This window comes from Sapajus apella, unplaced genomic scaffold (genome assembly GCF_009761245.1).
Source record: "Sapajus apella isolate SASKATOON/1434 unplaced genomic scaffold, GSC_monkey_1.0 scaffold5, whole genome shotgun sequence".
Taxonomy (NCBI): domain Eukaryota; kingdom Metazoa; phylum Chordata; class Mammalia; order Primates; family Cebidae; genus Sapajus; species Sapajus apella.
Window position 1 is genome coordinate 31407472 of NW_022436945.1, and position 17182 is coordinate 31424653.

Below are 17182 nucleotides of genomic sequence, written 5' to 3' on the forward strand. Positions count from 1 at the left end.
TCTGAATTTACAGTCAGGCTGGGTTTGAATTGAATCTTGCTTCTATGTCTTACTAGACTAACTTGAGCAAGTTACGTCAAGTTGTTGGACCAAAGTTTCCCCACCTGTAAAACTGAAAGAAACTCAATTATCATGAGCGCAAGATGTGACTATTTGGGAGAATGAGCCAAGCCTTGGCTGGGTACAGTGGAGGACCCCGTATACAAGAGACAATCAAAAGATGGGCAAGAGTCCAGAGCTCCCTGAAAGTCCTCCAGCCCCAGGTGCTGTTTCATGGCAGGAGGTGAGTTGGAGGCCTGAATCAGGTTTGTGCAGGACAGAGAGAGGTGGAAGTGAAAGCTGTCGATTGAAAAGGTCAGGCAACCAATTCAGTGGCCAGACTACGTACAGGAGACTGAGGAGGCAAGATGATCCCTAGGTGGCATCTTTCACAAAAATTAGGAACAGAGGCTATGGCCGGGAGGAGGAAAGCAGCAGCAGGGAAAATAATTCCATTGCTTCCCAAGCACTGGAGGAAAGGGCTCCTAAGGACTCTGACTGTTTGACACCTCGGCCCCCCCAGGCAGCTGGGTGGGCCAGGGGTGGGTAAAATCCAGGGGCTGGCCCTCTCAAAACTACTCTCTGTGTCACCAGTACTTTTGCTGTGGAAGCTTAATAACTGTCACCATTTACTGAGCAACTGATGATAGCCTGAGGCACCTGCCCCAAGCACTTTGCACACTTGCCTCCTTTCTCCTCACAGGTGGAGGTACTAGGTCTATTTTACAGCTGGGCTCTGGGTTCAGTCTGAGGCAGATGACTTTTCTAAACTTTAAGTCCTTTCTGTTAAAATAGAGATGATAATACCAGCCTGGTGGTTTATGGTGAGGAGTCCTGCCGTCTCTCCCACCAGAAGATACACTTATGAAGGCTGAGACTGTTACCTGTTTATTCAATGCCAGACTCTCATGGCGGAGTACATCACCTGACACCTGACTCAATGCAGGCGCAGTAAACGTGTTGAATGGCTAATGCAGTAGAGCACAGGCCTCTGTGGCTGGCTGGCATGCAGCAGACACCGAATGACGGTGGCTACAATGAAGAGTTCTTACTTCTTCTTAACGACTGAACACAAATTTGCAAAGTTAAAGAACTTTAAGGAGACCAACATAGATGAGGAGCCATTAAAAACGAGACTTCTGGGCCGGGCGCGGTGGCTCAAGCCTGTAATCCCAGCACTTTGGGAGGCCAAGGCGGGTGGATCACGAGGTCAAGAGATCGAGACCATCCTGGTCAACATGGTGAAACCCCATCTCTACTAAAAATACAAAACATTAGCTGGGCATGGTGGCACGTGCCTGTAATCCCAGCTACTCAGGAGGCTGAGGCAGGAGAATTGCCTGAACCCAGGAGATGGAGGTTGCGGTGAGCCGAGATCGCGCCATTGCACTCCAGCCTGGGTAACAAGAGCGAGACTCCGCCTCAAAAAAAAAAAAAAAAAGACGAGACTTCTGCCATCCTTAATTTAAAAAACGAGACTTCCACCATCCTTAATTTAAAAAACGAGACTGCCACCATCCTCTTAGTGATGATCCCTGTAAATACTCTTGACAGCCTTAGAAAAAACTGTCTAGCTGGTTTTTAAACTGTTTATTTAACACTATATAATTTTTAAAAGCTGTTCTGCTCAGGAGTGAGCACACTTGTTAAGCCAGGATAACTGCTCTATTTTACCAAGGAGGTCGAATCCCTTTCCAAGGTTTCACAACTCAAAGAGGGGCCTGGGGATGCCATCCCTGAGTTCAGGGTTCACCCCAAGCACGATGCTTTGCTGTTCCCCTGAAATCAGTCTATTTCAAGATGGGAGGGACTGGTGATTTGGCAGCCGACAATCCAGGAAAGGAGCTTTCTCAAAACCCTTGAAAAAATCCACTGAATGTAGCAGATCTACATAAAATGTTGGTCTCATAAAATGTAGGAATCCCAATTGGAGGTAATTTTCATCAAGGGAAAGAAAGAGAAAGTAATTTATAGCCCCAAACACAATTCAGAATGCTCTCTGGGTTACAGACGAGATTTATAAACCTGTTTTAGCATAGTTAATAGAAGTAAAATGTGATAAATAATAAAAATGAGAAAATACTCATATGCCTGAAATGACAATAAAAACAGTACAGTCATAATGATGATGAGTCATAAAAGTTTAAATAGTCCTATCCAGAGGAAATGTAGATTTTCCCTATCCTTTCATTTTTGTAGAATTCTGGTTGTATATTTTCTTAAATTAGCCACCCACAGGTTATTAAACATTGACCTATTGTTGAGTCACTGAAAAAAACCAAGACGAATCACCCGTAATTAATGGGTTCCTTAAGAGTCATCATCAAATGGAAAACATAGGTGTACATTTACTATTAAGCAAGGTAACTAGTTCTGAATTAGACTTATGAAAAGTGTGCTACACAGGCACAAACTGGGGTGTGGCAATCAGAGAGAGCTTCCTGGACGAAGAGGGCTTTTCAGCTGTGTGGTTTGTATGACAGTAATGTCAAGTTAGGAAATCTGGACTTCATTCTAGGGAACAAAGGATTTTAAGCATACAGCATTTAGTTTGGATCTGTAATTCAGGAGAAAAAAGAAAAAAACTTTCCAGTGTGGAGAAGGGAGAAGAAAGAAGCTGCTGCAACAGTTCAGGTGACAGTCAGCCCAGGAGAAGGGAGACAATTCAACGTGCTAAAGAATTATTGGATGTAGGAAATGAGGGGGTCAGTGATGTCAGAAATTTCTACCAGAGGTTGGTAGGACCTTTACTGAAAACAGGAGGAGTTGCAGATGGGTATCCAGAATAGGTGTGGTGAGAGCAAGCAGTGTGTGGCAATCCACTGTAGGCCAGGCAGTTGACATGGTAGTCTATAATGGGACCACAGGGACTGGAGCTCTAGGTATGCGTGTGGGACTTGTTAACCCACAGGTAGTGAATGGAATAAGAGACATAGAGGCTCACGTCTATAATCGCATCACTTTTGGAGGCTGAGGCAGGAGAACTGCTTGAGCTCAGGAGTTCAAGACCAGCCTGGGCAACAAAGTGAAGCCCTGCCTAACAAAAACTACAGAAGTTAGCTAGGTGTGGGGGTGTACACCTGTAGTCTCAGCTACTTGGGGGAATGAGATGGGAGGATCACCTGAGCCTGGAAGGGCGAGGATGCAGTGAGCCATGATCACATCACTGCACTCCAGCCTGGGCAAGAAGGCGAGGCCCTGTCTGAAGTAAAAATAAATAAAAAGAGACATAACTGATGAGAAAAGGCAGTAGAGAGTGAGAGAAAGAGACAGAGCACAACTCTGGAGAACAGCAGATGGAAAAACTCATGAAAGCATCATAGAAGAGGGGCAAGGAACCAGGAGAAAGTACTGACACTAAGGCCATGGGCAAGAGAGTGCGCAGAGGAGGAGAGGTGAGGGCCTGGGGTGACCAGAGTGGAAAATGGGCCACTGGACCAGATAACTGGGAGAGTCTCCAGGGGCCTCTTGCAGAAAACTCTGGTAGTGGTGGAAGAGAAGCCAGATTACAGGGTGGACGAGCAAATGGAAACTAATAGAGAGAAGATAATGAATACAGACCAGCCTTTCAAATGTTTGATCATTAGAACAACATGAGGTCACCATTCAGCAAGCATAAATCGAGTGCCTTCTATGTCCCTTGAGATGAAACCTGGGCCCAACCTTCAAGGAGCAAGATGTGCCATAGTGTAGAATGAAGGTGCTGACCCAGCATGCTTTGGGAGCCTGCAAGGAGATGGAAGTAGAAAGGAGGGCAATGATGGTGGAAGAGAGGGAGAATCCAAGGTAGGCTTATTTTTAGGCTGGGGGAAACCTGAGAGCTTCCCCATGGGATTCTCATGGGGATTGCTCATGGTTCTCAAGTCTCGTATGAAAGTCATATATTCAAAACTGAACCTTGAACATATTATAAATATGTACCATGTTTATTACTATTAAAACACATCATTTCTTCTACCGATAGTGAAGTCCAGATGAAGAAAATAACCCATGTGCAGGAGCCCTGACATCTGGAGAATGCTTATCTACATACTGGAGAATCTTGCCCAGTGTGTGCGGGGCCCAGAGCGAGGGGCATGTGGAGAGGGGCATGTGGAACCCAGACTGTCTGAGGGAATGAGAAGACGGTGTCTCTCATTTCAGGCATCTCTGTGCAAACAGAATTGTGGAAAAATTGCCCATGCTATTTAAATCGCCATTACCTCTGTCTTTCCCTATTCAGAGTACGAAGCTGAATCTGTAGTTAAACACATGCATGATCTTTCTCCACAAATTACATACTTACAGGTAATAGACCCATAAACCTTAGTCGAAAACTATTATGCTAGCCAATCTGTTCTGGTATACACCTGTAAGTTACCAAGAGGCTTCATCTTAAGGGAATTCCAAATGGAACATCTATCTTTTTACTAGAGACCTACCTCAGTCGGTTGGTCGGCTGGCTGTGGTATCAGGAGTTGGTTGTGGTGCTGCAGAACCGTCTTCAAGTAATCTAAAACGGTCTGGCAGGGCACTGGGGGGAAGAAATGGCAACAATTACACATTGGCTATCCCACGACATCAAAATAAAAAACAATTAAGTTTTTTTTAAAAAAACAAAAAAACAGAAGTCTCACTGGCACCCACACTGGAGTGCAGTGGGGTGATCTTGGCTCACTGCAACCTTGAACTCCTGGGCTCAAGTGATTCTCCCACTTCAGCCTCCCCAGTAGCTCGGACTACAGTGACACCACTATACCCAGCTAATTATGTTACATTTTTTTGCAGAGACAGGGTCTTGCTATGTTGCCCAGGATGGTCTTGAGCTCCTGGCCTCGAGTGATCCTCCTGCTTTGGCCTCCCAAAGTGCTGGGTTTACAGGCTGGAGCCACCGCACCCAGCCTCTAAAAAGATTTTCGATGCAAACTTCTAAAAAAAAAAAAAAAAGATTTTCTAAAGGAAATAGAATCTTCTTTCATTTGACATCCGTAGTTATTTCAGTTTGTAAATACAGAACAGATGCTATAGTTTGGAAAGAATTTTTAGGCTCAGCACAATTCACTGAGAACTTTCAAGTCAAACTTACTCCTAGATGAATTTGGGTCAACAATCATGATCACAAGGAACTCACAAAAGAGACATGTCTTGAGTTATTTGACTCGGATTGCAGCATGAGCACCCAACGACACTTTTTAAAATTCAAGTACTGAAAACTAATGTTTTGCTAATTATTAATCAATAATATAACTGATGACGGATTCATTCCTAGTTCTTCAGTAAGCAGAAATTCCATACAATTAGACCTGCTTCTCAGTGCATACACACTTGGCCGCACAGTTCTTTCTGTAAGTGTCCCAAAAAAGCTCAGTTGATTTGATCCCTTTGATTATATATTTCATTAACTATACACTACTTTTTGAGGCTTAGTCTTATAGACTCATTGAATAATCAATCACAATAAAACTGAATAGATACTAACCCAACATAGTGCATGACATTTTTTTGTACCACTGCATAAATAATGCCTACATCTTAAGATTTATATTAGAACCCTTTCAGGAGTAGTAACTAATTGCCTTTAAAGGTCTTGGTAGCTTAGTTAATAACCTAATTTAAATGAATTGTTGCCACTATATTTCTTAGCTGTGTGTTTTCTTAAGATGTTTTTGCCATGTTCAAGAAAATAATAAATATTTAACCTAAGCCCTAATTTTAAAGTATCACCACTGAGCTGTCTAAATTTTGTTTTTCTCACCATTTTTTAAGATCACAAACAGGAATTATTATTTTATGCAGTGCTAATAGCTTTGGATTTTTTAGGTGCCATCACAATGTAACATAATAAATCAAAAACTACTTCAACATCCTTTTGAAGAATTTGAATAACAGGAAGTAGGAGTAAGTTAGAAAATTTTTCTTCTTGCCAAAAAAAGAATTTTCTTAAATAACCATCCTTTCAGACCTGGGTTATGGCCACTTGTGAGCCACAACCATAAGCATATATTCTTCAAATTGAAGAAGCATTTGCTGAACAGTAAGAGGTCAACCAAAATAAGTCACACGTGTATCAGAAGTAGGCTTGTTATCAAACCGAAGTTTAATACAATCTGTCAAAATGGCCCTAATTTCATCAGCTTTTTAAAAGTCCAACACTTTTTTACTGATGCCACAGTGAGGAAGAATGCATCTCCTGACAATGAGCATTAACTGCTGGAAAAAACCCTAAGCCTCGAGAAACAAGCGGAAACAGGAAACAGGTCTGCATTTTAGTTCCAGGTTTTCACTGTGTGACCTTCGGGACTTCGTTTACTTTCTACGTATGAATCTCTTCTACACAGGGCTGAGTATAAGGCTCCAAAGCAGCACTCTGTTCTTCACAGTTTATGGTTAGAATAAAATGCAAGGGTACATATGTCACTGCTTTGCCAAGTGACACGTGCAAGGTACTACCTTGGATTTAGTTTGGAAGTTTTAGAGAAATTTGTAAAGACTCACTGATCAGGATTTGAAAGAACTTTTTTTGATCGCTTACCCATATTTTAGAGTCATTAAGATGTAGCCAGGCACGGTGGCTCACACCTGTAATCCCAGCATTTGGGAGGCAAAGGTGGGAGGATCGTTTGAGCCCAGGAGATTGAGATCAGCCTGCAAAACACAGCAAGAACACATCTCTACAAAAAAATAAAAAAATAGCTGGGTGTGGTGGCCTGTGCCAGTAATCCCAGCAACCCCGGAGTAAGCTGGGAGGATCGTCTGAGTCCAGCATTTCGGGGCTGCAACGAGCATGCCTGTGCCAGTGCACTCCAGCCTGGGCAACAGAGCAACACTCAGTCCCTAAAAAAAACAAAAAGAGGTATGTGGGTATATGAAAAAACATTTTTAGTAAGAGCCATTTATGATAAACCTACAGCCAACATCATACTGAATGGGCAAAAGCTGGAAGCATTCCCCTTGAAAACTGGCACAAAACAAGGATGCCCCCTCTTACCACTGCTATTCAACATAGTACTGAAAGTTTTGGCTAGGGCAATCAGGCAAGAGAAAGAAAGAAAGGATATTCAAATAGGAAGAGGGGAAGAAGCCAAACTGTCTCTGTTTGTAGATGACATGATCCTGTATCTAGAAAACCCCATTGTCTCAGCCCAAAAGCTTCTTAAGCTAAGAAACTTCAGCAAAGTCTCAGGACACAAAATCAATGTGCAAAATATCACAGAAGCATTCCTATACACCAACAACAGGCACGCAGAGAGCCAAATCATGAGTGAACTCCCATTCATAACTGCCACAGAGAATAAAATACCTAGCAATACAACTGGCAAAGGAAGCGAAGGACCTCTTCAAGGAGAACTGCAAACAACTGTTTAAGAAAGTTAGAGGGAACACAAGCAAATGGAAAAACATTCCATGCTCCTGGATTGGAAGAATCAATATCATGAAAATGGTCATACTGCCCAAAGTAATTTATAGATTCAATACTATTCCTATTAACCTACCATTGACATTCTTCACAGAATTAGAAAAAACTACTTTAAAATTCTTATGGAACAAAAAAAAGAGCCCATATAGCCAAGACAATCCTAAGTAAAAAGAACACAGCTGGGGACTACAGTAAGCAAAACAGCATGGTACTGATGCAAAAACAGACCAATGGAACAGAATAGAGAACTCAGAAATAAGACTGCACATCTACAACCATCTGATCTTTGACAAACCTGACAAAAACAAGCAACGGGGAAAGGATTCTCTATTTAATAAATGGCGCTGGGAGAACTGGCTAGCCATATGCAGAAAATTGAAACTGGACCCCTTCCTTACACCTTATATAAGATGGATTAAAGATTTAAATGTAAAACCCCAAACTATAAAAATTCTAGAAGAAAATCTAGGCGATACCATTCAGGACATAGGCACAAGCAAAGAATGCATGACAAAAATGTCAAAAGCAATTGCAACAAAAGCAAAAATTGACAAATAGGATCTAAGTAAACTAAAGAGCTTCTGCACAGCAGAAGAAACTATCATCAGGGTGAACAGACAATCTACAGAATCGAAGAAAATTTTTGCAATCTATCCCTCTGACAAAGGTCTAATATCCGGAATCTACAAGAAACTTAAACAAATACATAAAAAAAAAAAAAAAACTATTAAAAAGTAGGCAAAATACATGAAGACACTTCTCAAAAGAATACATTTATGCAGCCAACAAACATGAAAAAAGTGCGTCATCGCTAATCATTAGAGAAATGCAAATCAAAACCACAATGAGATACCATCTCATGATAGTCAGAATAGCAATTAATAAAAAGTCAAAAAAACAAACAGATGCTGGGGAGGCTGTGGAGAAATGGGAATGCTTTTACACTGTTGGTGGGAAGGTAAATTAGTTCAACCATTATGGAAGACAATGTGGCGATTCCTCAAAGGCCTAGAACCAGAAATACCATTCGACCCAGCAATCCCATTTCTGGGTATATATCCAAAGGAATATAAATCATTCTGTTACAAAGATACATGCACACATACGTTCACTGCAGCACCATTCACAATAGCAAAAACATGGAATCAACCCAAATGCCCATCAGTGATAGACTGGATAAAGAAAATGTAGTATATACACACCATGGAATACTATGCAGCCATAAAAAGGAAACGAGATTATGTCCTTTTCAGGGACATGGATAGAACTGGAAGCCATTATTAGGGTAGTTATTATGACCTTTGAAAACCTAATTATAGAGCCCAATTGTTTACACTGAGTATAATAACAGTTTTGTACTAATTTTAAAGTTGTGTGAAAAATGTCTACATCACCATTACTTCAGTGTGGAGAGATGGTCCTGGAGGGGCTTACAGGCTGGCTCTTTCTTTCCATGCACAACATTTAGGCAGCAGTGCTAAGCTATGACCCAAGCCAGTGGATGCACACGGGTTAGAAGGAAATGGAGTGCTATGTGTATATACTGGCCATAGGGGGCTCTTTTAAGGGAAGTGGGTCCTGTACATTGATACCTGGGCACAGGCTAAGGACCAGGAAGACTAAAGTCAGGCTTATATTTGGTCAATTGTTTAAAAAAAAATAACTGTGCCAGGCGCGGTGGCTTACGCCTGTAATCCTAGCACTTTGGAAGGCCAAGGCGGGTGGATCACAAGGTCAGGAGACTATCCTGGCCAACATGGTGAAACCCAGTCTCTACTAAAAATATAAAAATTAGCTGGGCGTGGCAGCACATGCCTATAGTCCCAGCTACTCGGGAGGTTGAGGGAGGAGAATGGCTTGAACCTGGGAGGCGGAGGTTGTACTAAGCAGAGATTGCACCACTGCACTCCAGCCTGGTGACAGTGCCAGACTGCATCTCAAAACAAAAACCAAAAACTGTAATAGCCAAAACTGCCTCAGGTGTTCTGAGTGACCCCCTTCACTGGACGTCCTCCCACCCCCTGGTCCTACGAGGCAGGGACCTCCAGGCACCTCCAGCCAAGGCCTGCCATGAAGGAGTTGGAACATCAATCACTCTGGACAGGGGCTCTTTGGATCGGTGCCAGGATTTACACAGGCAAGCTATGGAATCAAGTAAGATATTTTCTGTTTAAAAAAAGAGTCAGTCAATCTGGAAAATGGAGATAGGTGCGTCTAGAAAAGTGGGAGTGAAATTTGTGATCCTGACCCACAGCTATACCACGCTGCCTGCCTGGGAGGTGCACGGTCACTGAAAAGGGAATTGTGGAAAACCTCCTGTCCTTGTGTCCCTCTGTTCTATTCACCTAAGGTTCTGTGGGGGGCTGTGGAGTTTCCGAGGACTGGCCTTCACGAGCAGGGTGTGTGGCCAGTGCTGCAGGTGCAACTGTGTGGAGCCCAGGCCACCACACTGCTCCTTTGGCCCCCAAAGGAAGGAAGGATGGGTCTGGCTCTCAGCAGCAAGAGGTCAAGGGGATCCTCGAGGAGCTGCTGATGCCCCCAGCGCCAACTAACTGCCTTCTCGTGCAAATTAGGAATTTTTTTATTGTATTATCTATTTAATTTATTGAGACGGAGTTTCAGTTTTGTTGCCCAGGTTGGAGTGCAATGATGCAATCTTGGCTCACTGCAACCTCCACCCCCTGGGTTCAAGTGATTCTCCTGCCTCAGCCTCCCAAGTAGCTGGGACTACAGGTGCCCACCACCACGCCCGGCTAATGTTTTGTATTTTTTGTAGAGAGGGGTTTTCACCATTGATGGCCAGACTGGTCTTGAACTCCTGACCTCAGGTGGTCTTGGCCTTCTAAAGTGCTGGGATTACAGGCGCCTGGCCTAAATTAGGAATTTTAATTAAGTCACTCTGACAGTGAAACTACTACTTCAGACCCATTGGGAGGTTTTAGTAATTCATTTGTCCATGCTGCAGAAGAAAGTTCAATGAATCTAGCAAGTATAATGAGAAAGCAAATGAGGAACCAAACTTCTATTAAAAGAAAAATGGCTATAAAGGCACCCAAAATGTACCTACTACCTATCCTGACATTGATATTTATCATTTTTTCTCCTCTACGTAACAGAATTTCAAAATGCATCTTGGATAATCCTGGAAACAGTAAAATAAGAGGAAGAAAGGAAAGAAGGAAAGTCTTTTGTGTAAATAATACATGTAAAGCAAAAGGCACCCAATATACACTGCCTAATGTAAACTATTGTCATTTCAAAGATTGGTTGTCTATGAATTCGCCATAGAAGCCACTTCCCTGATTCTGCTGACTGTGCTGTCTTGGCAGCTGGATTGTCTAAGCAGCAATAGCCAATATTATCTAAGCAAAGTAAAAATGAAGAGGAATGGGTTACAAATGTTCCACTGGGTATGTAGAATATCTAGATGGACATGCTGCTCAAAAAATAGAAAGCCCCCAGGGACGTTAGTTAAAGCCACACACATAGGGTCTTTAAGACATTCTACAATAACACTAGTAGACAACAATTAACTGACAAAAAGCCTTGGGAATTAGTCCTAAAGTAACTCTTGGATACTATTATTTTTCTGTGTACTGACTCTGACACTTATTAACCATGTGATCCTTGGCAATTTACTTAACCTCTCCCAGCCTCTATGATCTCACCTGTAAAACTGGGATAATGACCTACTGTATACAGTTATTGTGAGGATTAATTAAAATAATACCATGTAAAGCAAAAGGCACCCCATAAATACTGCCTCATGTAAGCTACTATCATTTTAAGATTGGGAGTCTAGTGATTTCTTCATAGAGACCACTTAATTGACTCTGTTGACGGTGCTGTCTTGGCCGCTGTCTTGTATGAGCAGCCGGTAAATAAGACTACTCGAATAGTCTTCCTAAACAGTTTTCCCTGGGGAAACTGCTTGACTTCTGGTTTTGCCCATCTTAAGGATGCTTGGGTCTCTAGTTCCTAATTTGCATTGTATTAAAATCTTAATCAGAATTTCTCTCTTCACCCCTCAAGCACTACTAAATCTGCCTCACTATTTAGTTATCTTCAAGGACTTAAAACATCTCAAAATACTTCACATACACTTTTACAGGGCAACTAAATTATTTACTGTCCTCTGACAACCACGGCCATCTGTGTGCTGAATTATCTTTACGTGCCCTATTCGCATCATCTCTATAAAGTATAAGCTCCTGAACTGTAAATATCTGGAAATAAACAATGAGCTTTTAGTATTGCTCAGCCTACAGATGCATAGTTATATTTTTGATCATATCAATATCCTCATTCCATTAATTCAATTCAACTGACACGTAGATGTTACAACATGCCTGACAGTGGGCTAGAGAAGTGGGGACACGAAGATGACTTTGAGCCTCTATTCTCAAGGACCTCTATGGCCCGTCTCCCTTCATATCAGGACATCAGGATACACAGACACATACTGAGTAAAAACTTCCCATGATAACAAAAACAGAATACGCATGGAGTGCTATGAAAAGTGGTTAATTTTGCTTGGGAACTGTGGGAAGCATTTGTTACAGTGTCACCTGAGCTAGGTACTAAAGGATGAATACGAGTTTCTCAAGTGGAGAAAAAAGGAGTATATTCTTAGGTTGAAAAGAATAGCAGGACTATGGAAGTGTTTGGCTGCTCAGAGACTTAGTAACTGTCCAATGGGGTTGGAACACTTGGTGGGCACTGAGGGCTGAGTCTCCAAAGGCAGAAAGGAAAAGATCAGGAATTGAAGAACCTTGTGCACCACACTGAGGGTGCCACAACTTACCCCATATGCTATTTGAAGCCCTTAGAGGCTCTTTGGCAGTGGGTGACCTGGGGCTGTTTAGGGGAGAGACCAGAGTCAGCTGTGGGAAACACTGGAGTCTGGGACCGGAGCTGAGTGACTCTTGCAACAGCTCCTGTTATGAGATGGGACTGGCTGACACCAGTGGAAAGAAAGTAGCGATCCAATTGATGGGTGTGTAAGAGGTGGGACCCAGAGGAGTGGGGCCTGACTGGAGAGATGAGCTCTGGATGGATCTGAGGTACCCCACCTGGGCAAATGAATGGTGACACCTTTACAAGGTAAGAATACCACTTATGATAAGGAAAACAACTCAGGATTTCTGTAGCACTAGGCACAGCATAATTTTCCTCTTTTTCTTAAAGTTTCCATTTATTGAGTGCTTACTGGAAGAACTAGTAGGCACCCAACCATGACTTACTTCATTTGGTACTTTCAACATTCCTCCAGTATTAGCAATCTCACTTTATAGAAGGGGAAACTGAGGTTTGGCATAATCAAAGCGATTTGCCAAAACAATCACAACTACCAAGTAGCAAGAGAAGAGATTCAAATTCAGCTTTGACTCCAAATCCATTATCTTTGCCTCCTGTTGCTCTGTCTCCCTCAGTGTCACTGACAGCTGTAACCAAGAGCCATGATGACTTTCCCCAAATTCTCAGTGAAAGAACTCAATTCTTTATTCCTCTGTCCCTATCATTCTCTCTAATTTTTTTACTCAGAATGTATTACATTCTTTTCATCCACCCCAGAGCCCCCACTTTACACATAATCTGTGAGTTTCTCAGGATCAGAAACTGACCTGAGCATTTTTCCACAGGCCTTTGTGGTTATATTCAAGTCTGGAGGGTGGTGAGGGCAATGGAGCATACTAGCACACGTCTACACTGCATCTACTCTAAAGTCATTTTGTTCTTGCAAAATTCCTGTTGTCCAAAAACTAACATGATTCATTATTCTAAAACCTTCTTACTTAGAAAATGACAACAGTGGACTAACACGACCAGAACTGCAGAATCCAAGGTTAGCTCTCCAGTTGGAAGCCTCTGGAGTTGGTACAGTCTATCCTCATCATTCAAGGATTCAGTATTTGAAAATTTGCTTTACTTGCCAAAATGTTATTTGTAACCCCCAAATCAGAACTTGTGGTGTTTTTGTAGTGGTTCACAGACACATGCAGAGTACTGAAAACCTGACATGCACACATTCCCAGCTGAGGTTGAACAACTCAATGCTTTGCCTTCTTGTTTCAGCTCTCATACTGTAAACAAGTATCCTTATCATGGTCTATTTAGTTGCTACAGTTTTTGTATTTTTGTGCCTTTTGTTGGTGATCTCACTGTTTCAAGTGGCCCCAACTGCAGCAATGAAGTGCTGTCTATCATTCCTAAGCACAAGAAGATTGTGATATGCATTATAGAGAAAACAGGCGTGTTCGCTATGCCTCATTCAGGCATGAGATATAGCGCTGTTACTCAACCAGCGATAAATATGAAATAAGGTCTCTTGAAATAAACACACACATAAAACAAGGTTATGTATTGATCAGCTGACAAAACTGTTGTGAACAGAGGCTCTTAGGAACCTAGCTCTGCATTTCCCCTAGGAGGAATGTTTTAATATTCTCAATGTGGTGTTCACATTGACTTTATAGAACATAACAACGGTGAATAATGAGAATGAGCTGTTCTGAGGGTGGTGAGGGGTAACAAATTAGATCTGGAGTCAGAAGCTTGGATTATAATCCTACGTCTCCAACTGAACCTCACTGTCCAGGTCTCAACCTCTTTGTCTATAAAATACGAATGATATTAATATTTGTTGGGGCCCCACAGAGTTATGAGGATAAAATGAGATAATGAAAAATGCACTTTTTAGAAACTAGAAAGTCCTGTAAAAATATTAACAAAACCCTTCAATTAAGGGTGTGTAAAACTGGATTTCTATATGCAAAAGAATGAAATTAGACCCTTGCCTTACAGCATACAAAAAAAAAAATAAACTCAAACTGGATAAAAGACCCAAATGCAAGAACAGAAACTATAAAAGTCCCAGAAGAGAAAGAACACAAAGGTACTGCTCCTGGACACTGGCCTTGGAAATAATTTTTTAGACATCACAGCAAAAAGCTCAAGTCACAAAAGCAAAAATTTTAAAAATGGAACTACATTACACTAAAAAGTTTCTGCATAGCAATCAACAAGATGAAACAGCAATCTATGGTCTGGAAAGAAATTTTGCAACCCGTAAATCTGACAAGGGGTTAATATCTAAAATATATCAAGAACTCATACACTTCCACAGCAGAAAAACATATAACCCAATTACAAAATGGGCAAAAGACCTGAATAGACACTTCTCCAAAGAATACCAACAGGTATATAAACGTGTACTCAACATCATGAATCATCAGGGAAATGCAAGTCAAAACCACTATGAGACATCACTTGATACCAGTTAGAATGGCTATTAGCAGAAGGTCAAAAGACAACAAGTGTTGGTGAGTGTGTGGGAAAAAGGAAACCCTTGTACACTGTTAGGGGGAATGCAGAATGGTTCAGACACTATGGAAAACAGTACTGGAAGTTTCCTAGAAAAGTGAAAATAGGACCCAGTAAACCTTCTCCTGGACATACACCAAAAGGAAATGAAATCAACACCTTGTAAAGATGTCTGCACGACCACATTCATTGCAGCGTTATGCCCAATAACCAAGACATGGAAACAGCCTAAGTGTCTGTCAACAGACAAGTGGATAAAGAAACTGTGGTATATGATTGGATAGAATATTATCCTGACCTAAAAAAGAACAAGATTTTACCACTGCCACAACATGAGTGAGCCTAGAGGGCATTATGTTAAGCCAGACACAGAAAGAAAAATATTGCAAGATCTCACTTACATGTGGAACCTGAAATACAGAAAAATTCAAATATACGGAGCTAGAGAACAAAATAGTGGGTACAAGGGGTGGGGAGTTGGAACGGAAATGGGGAGGTATAGATCAGAGTTTATGAAGTAGCACAGATGTGGGATGAATAGGTCTAGAGATCCAATATAACATGAGGAATACAGGTGACAAATCTGTACCATACTTTAGATTAAGGTTATTGAGTAGATTTGAGCAGCTCTTACTACAAGAACAACAACAAAATGGTTAACTATATGAGATGATAGATATGTTAATTAGCTTCACTACAGTAACCTTTCAACTGTCTATATCCTATAACTTCATGTTGTATACTTTATAAAACAAAGTTTATTTAAAATATCAACAATAAATAGATATTCCCTATATTTGGCCTTTAGAAAATTGCAAAGTATTTTTAATGTGTTATAATTATTTCACTTTGGAATCTTCTTAGCAAAAATCATCACATTTTATGATTCTAAGACCCACAGTTTTTCATATTTTAAAACCTATGGACTTTGTGTACAAATATAATTATAATGTATAATTATGATTTGTTCTTTCTTGGTGGAACATAAAGATTGGTGTGTCTTACATCCACTGGCGTCTCAGATTAGATGAAATAGGGCATTTTGTATTTGCCCTCCTTTATGATTTCTCCTTAGTGTCAACTAAGCTTCCTAAGTAAATGTGACTACTCTAAACTGACACTCTTTCCAAGTTCCATGTGCCATTTTCCTTCTTTTAATAACCTCTCATCCCTTCACATTCCTAATCCAAAAATTTTCTGTTTTTGTGGCTTTTTTCTTTTAACCTAATTTCACTTTCATTTAAAAAAATTTAACTTCTAAACAGACTTTCTAATTTTCTAGTGTGGTGATCTAATATAAAAGAAAATGTGTTAATGCTATTTCCTTGGGATAAAATATGAATTCCCTATACCTGAAACTGTCTCTGAAAAGCTACAGAGAATTTTCCAGAAACCCCTGCCTTGCATGTAGCTGATCATCAAAAGACTGTTGGATATTTTACAAATAATACAGTAACACTGGCCCTCTCAGAGTAGTGTCAGAAATAGTGCCTGGCCACAGATTGTTTCCCTTTGGTACGGTCTCTTACGTCTTCCCTTGATAGCTGCCCAAGTGAAATTCTTTTTTTTGTAGACGGATAGGCTTGTTTATTTTCAACTCTCATTTCAACAACTGCTCCCAGGTATAAAGGCTTTATTTCAGAAAACAAAACAAAACAAAACAAAACAAAACAACAAATCCTCAACAGCACTCCTCCGGAGAAATGACCAAGGAATGCTGCCTGGGCTCCGGCCTGCAGCAGCTGACCCATCTCCTTTCCAACCTTATTTTCTGTGCTAACTGCTGAGCGCTATCTTCTCCTTTGTACTTATCCATCCTGATTGGCTGTAAAAAAGTGATTCCCACAGCACAGGTGGACTCTACTGGAAGAAAGCCCCAGGTCCTTCCACAGAAATGTTACTGGCCTCTAGAACAGTGAGGGACTGCTGCTTAGGGAAAATCCATCCCAAGCTATGGAGGAGAGTTACTGTATGACAAAACATTTTTATTTTTATTCCATGCAAAACTAGTGTACCACTTAACTTAGCACACTTTTCTTCAAATGATAACAGATATCTCCTCCACCAAAAATGCACAGCTAATCGAGTAAAAAGTGGATTCTTAGATGTCACTCACAGGCTGGTTTATTAAGAGGTAAGGGCAAGAGGGCAGCTTTGATCAAGTTTTCATCTCCAAGTGACACTTTAACTGGTGTCCCTAGATCATAAACATACGTGATAAGTAATCACAAATAAGCTAATATTTTCTTCATTGCATACTATTTTTGATATGCATAATTAATAAACTGGCTTTTCATCCATATTGTTGGATGTATTACTAAACATAATTACATATGGTTCCATGTGAAATGGTTGCTGGTTCAAGTTCAGGGAGGGGACTGTTACAACAGGGTTGAATGTGTACAGTAATAGGATTGATCATTA

General features: G+C 41.1%; 1 protein-coding gene across 2 annotated transcripts in view; it reads right to left on the minus strand.

The window, feature by feature from the left end:
• Positions 1-17182, minus strand: part of BEND4 (BEN domain containing 4) — a 39121-nt gene that overhangs the window by 10444 nt on the left and 11495 nt on the right. For both annotated transcript variants that reach the window (XM_032274061.1, XM_032274062.1), the window contains exon 3: positions 4461-4552. In XM_032274061.1, the coding sequence (XP_032129952.1) occupies positions 4461-4552 (92 nt within the window). The remainder of the gene's footprint in view (positions 1-4460; positions 4553-17182) is intronic.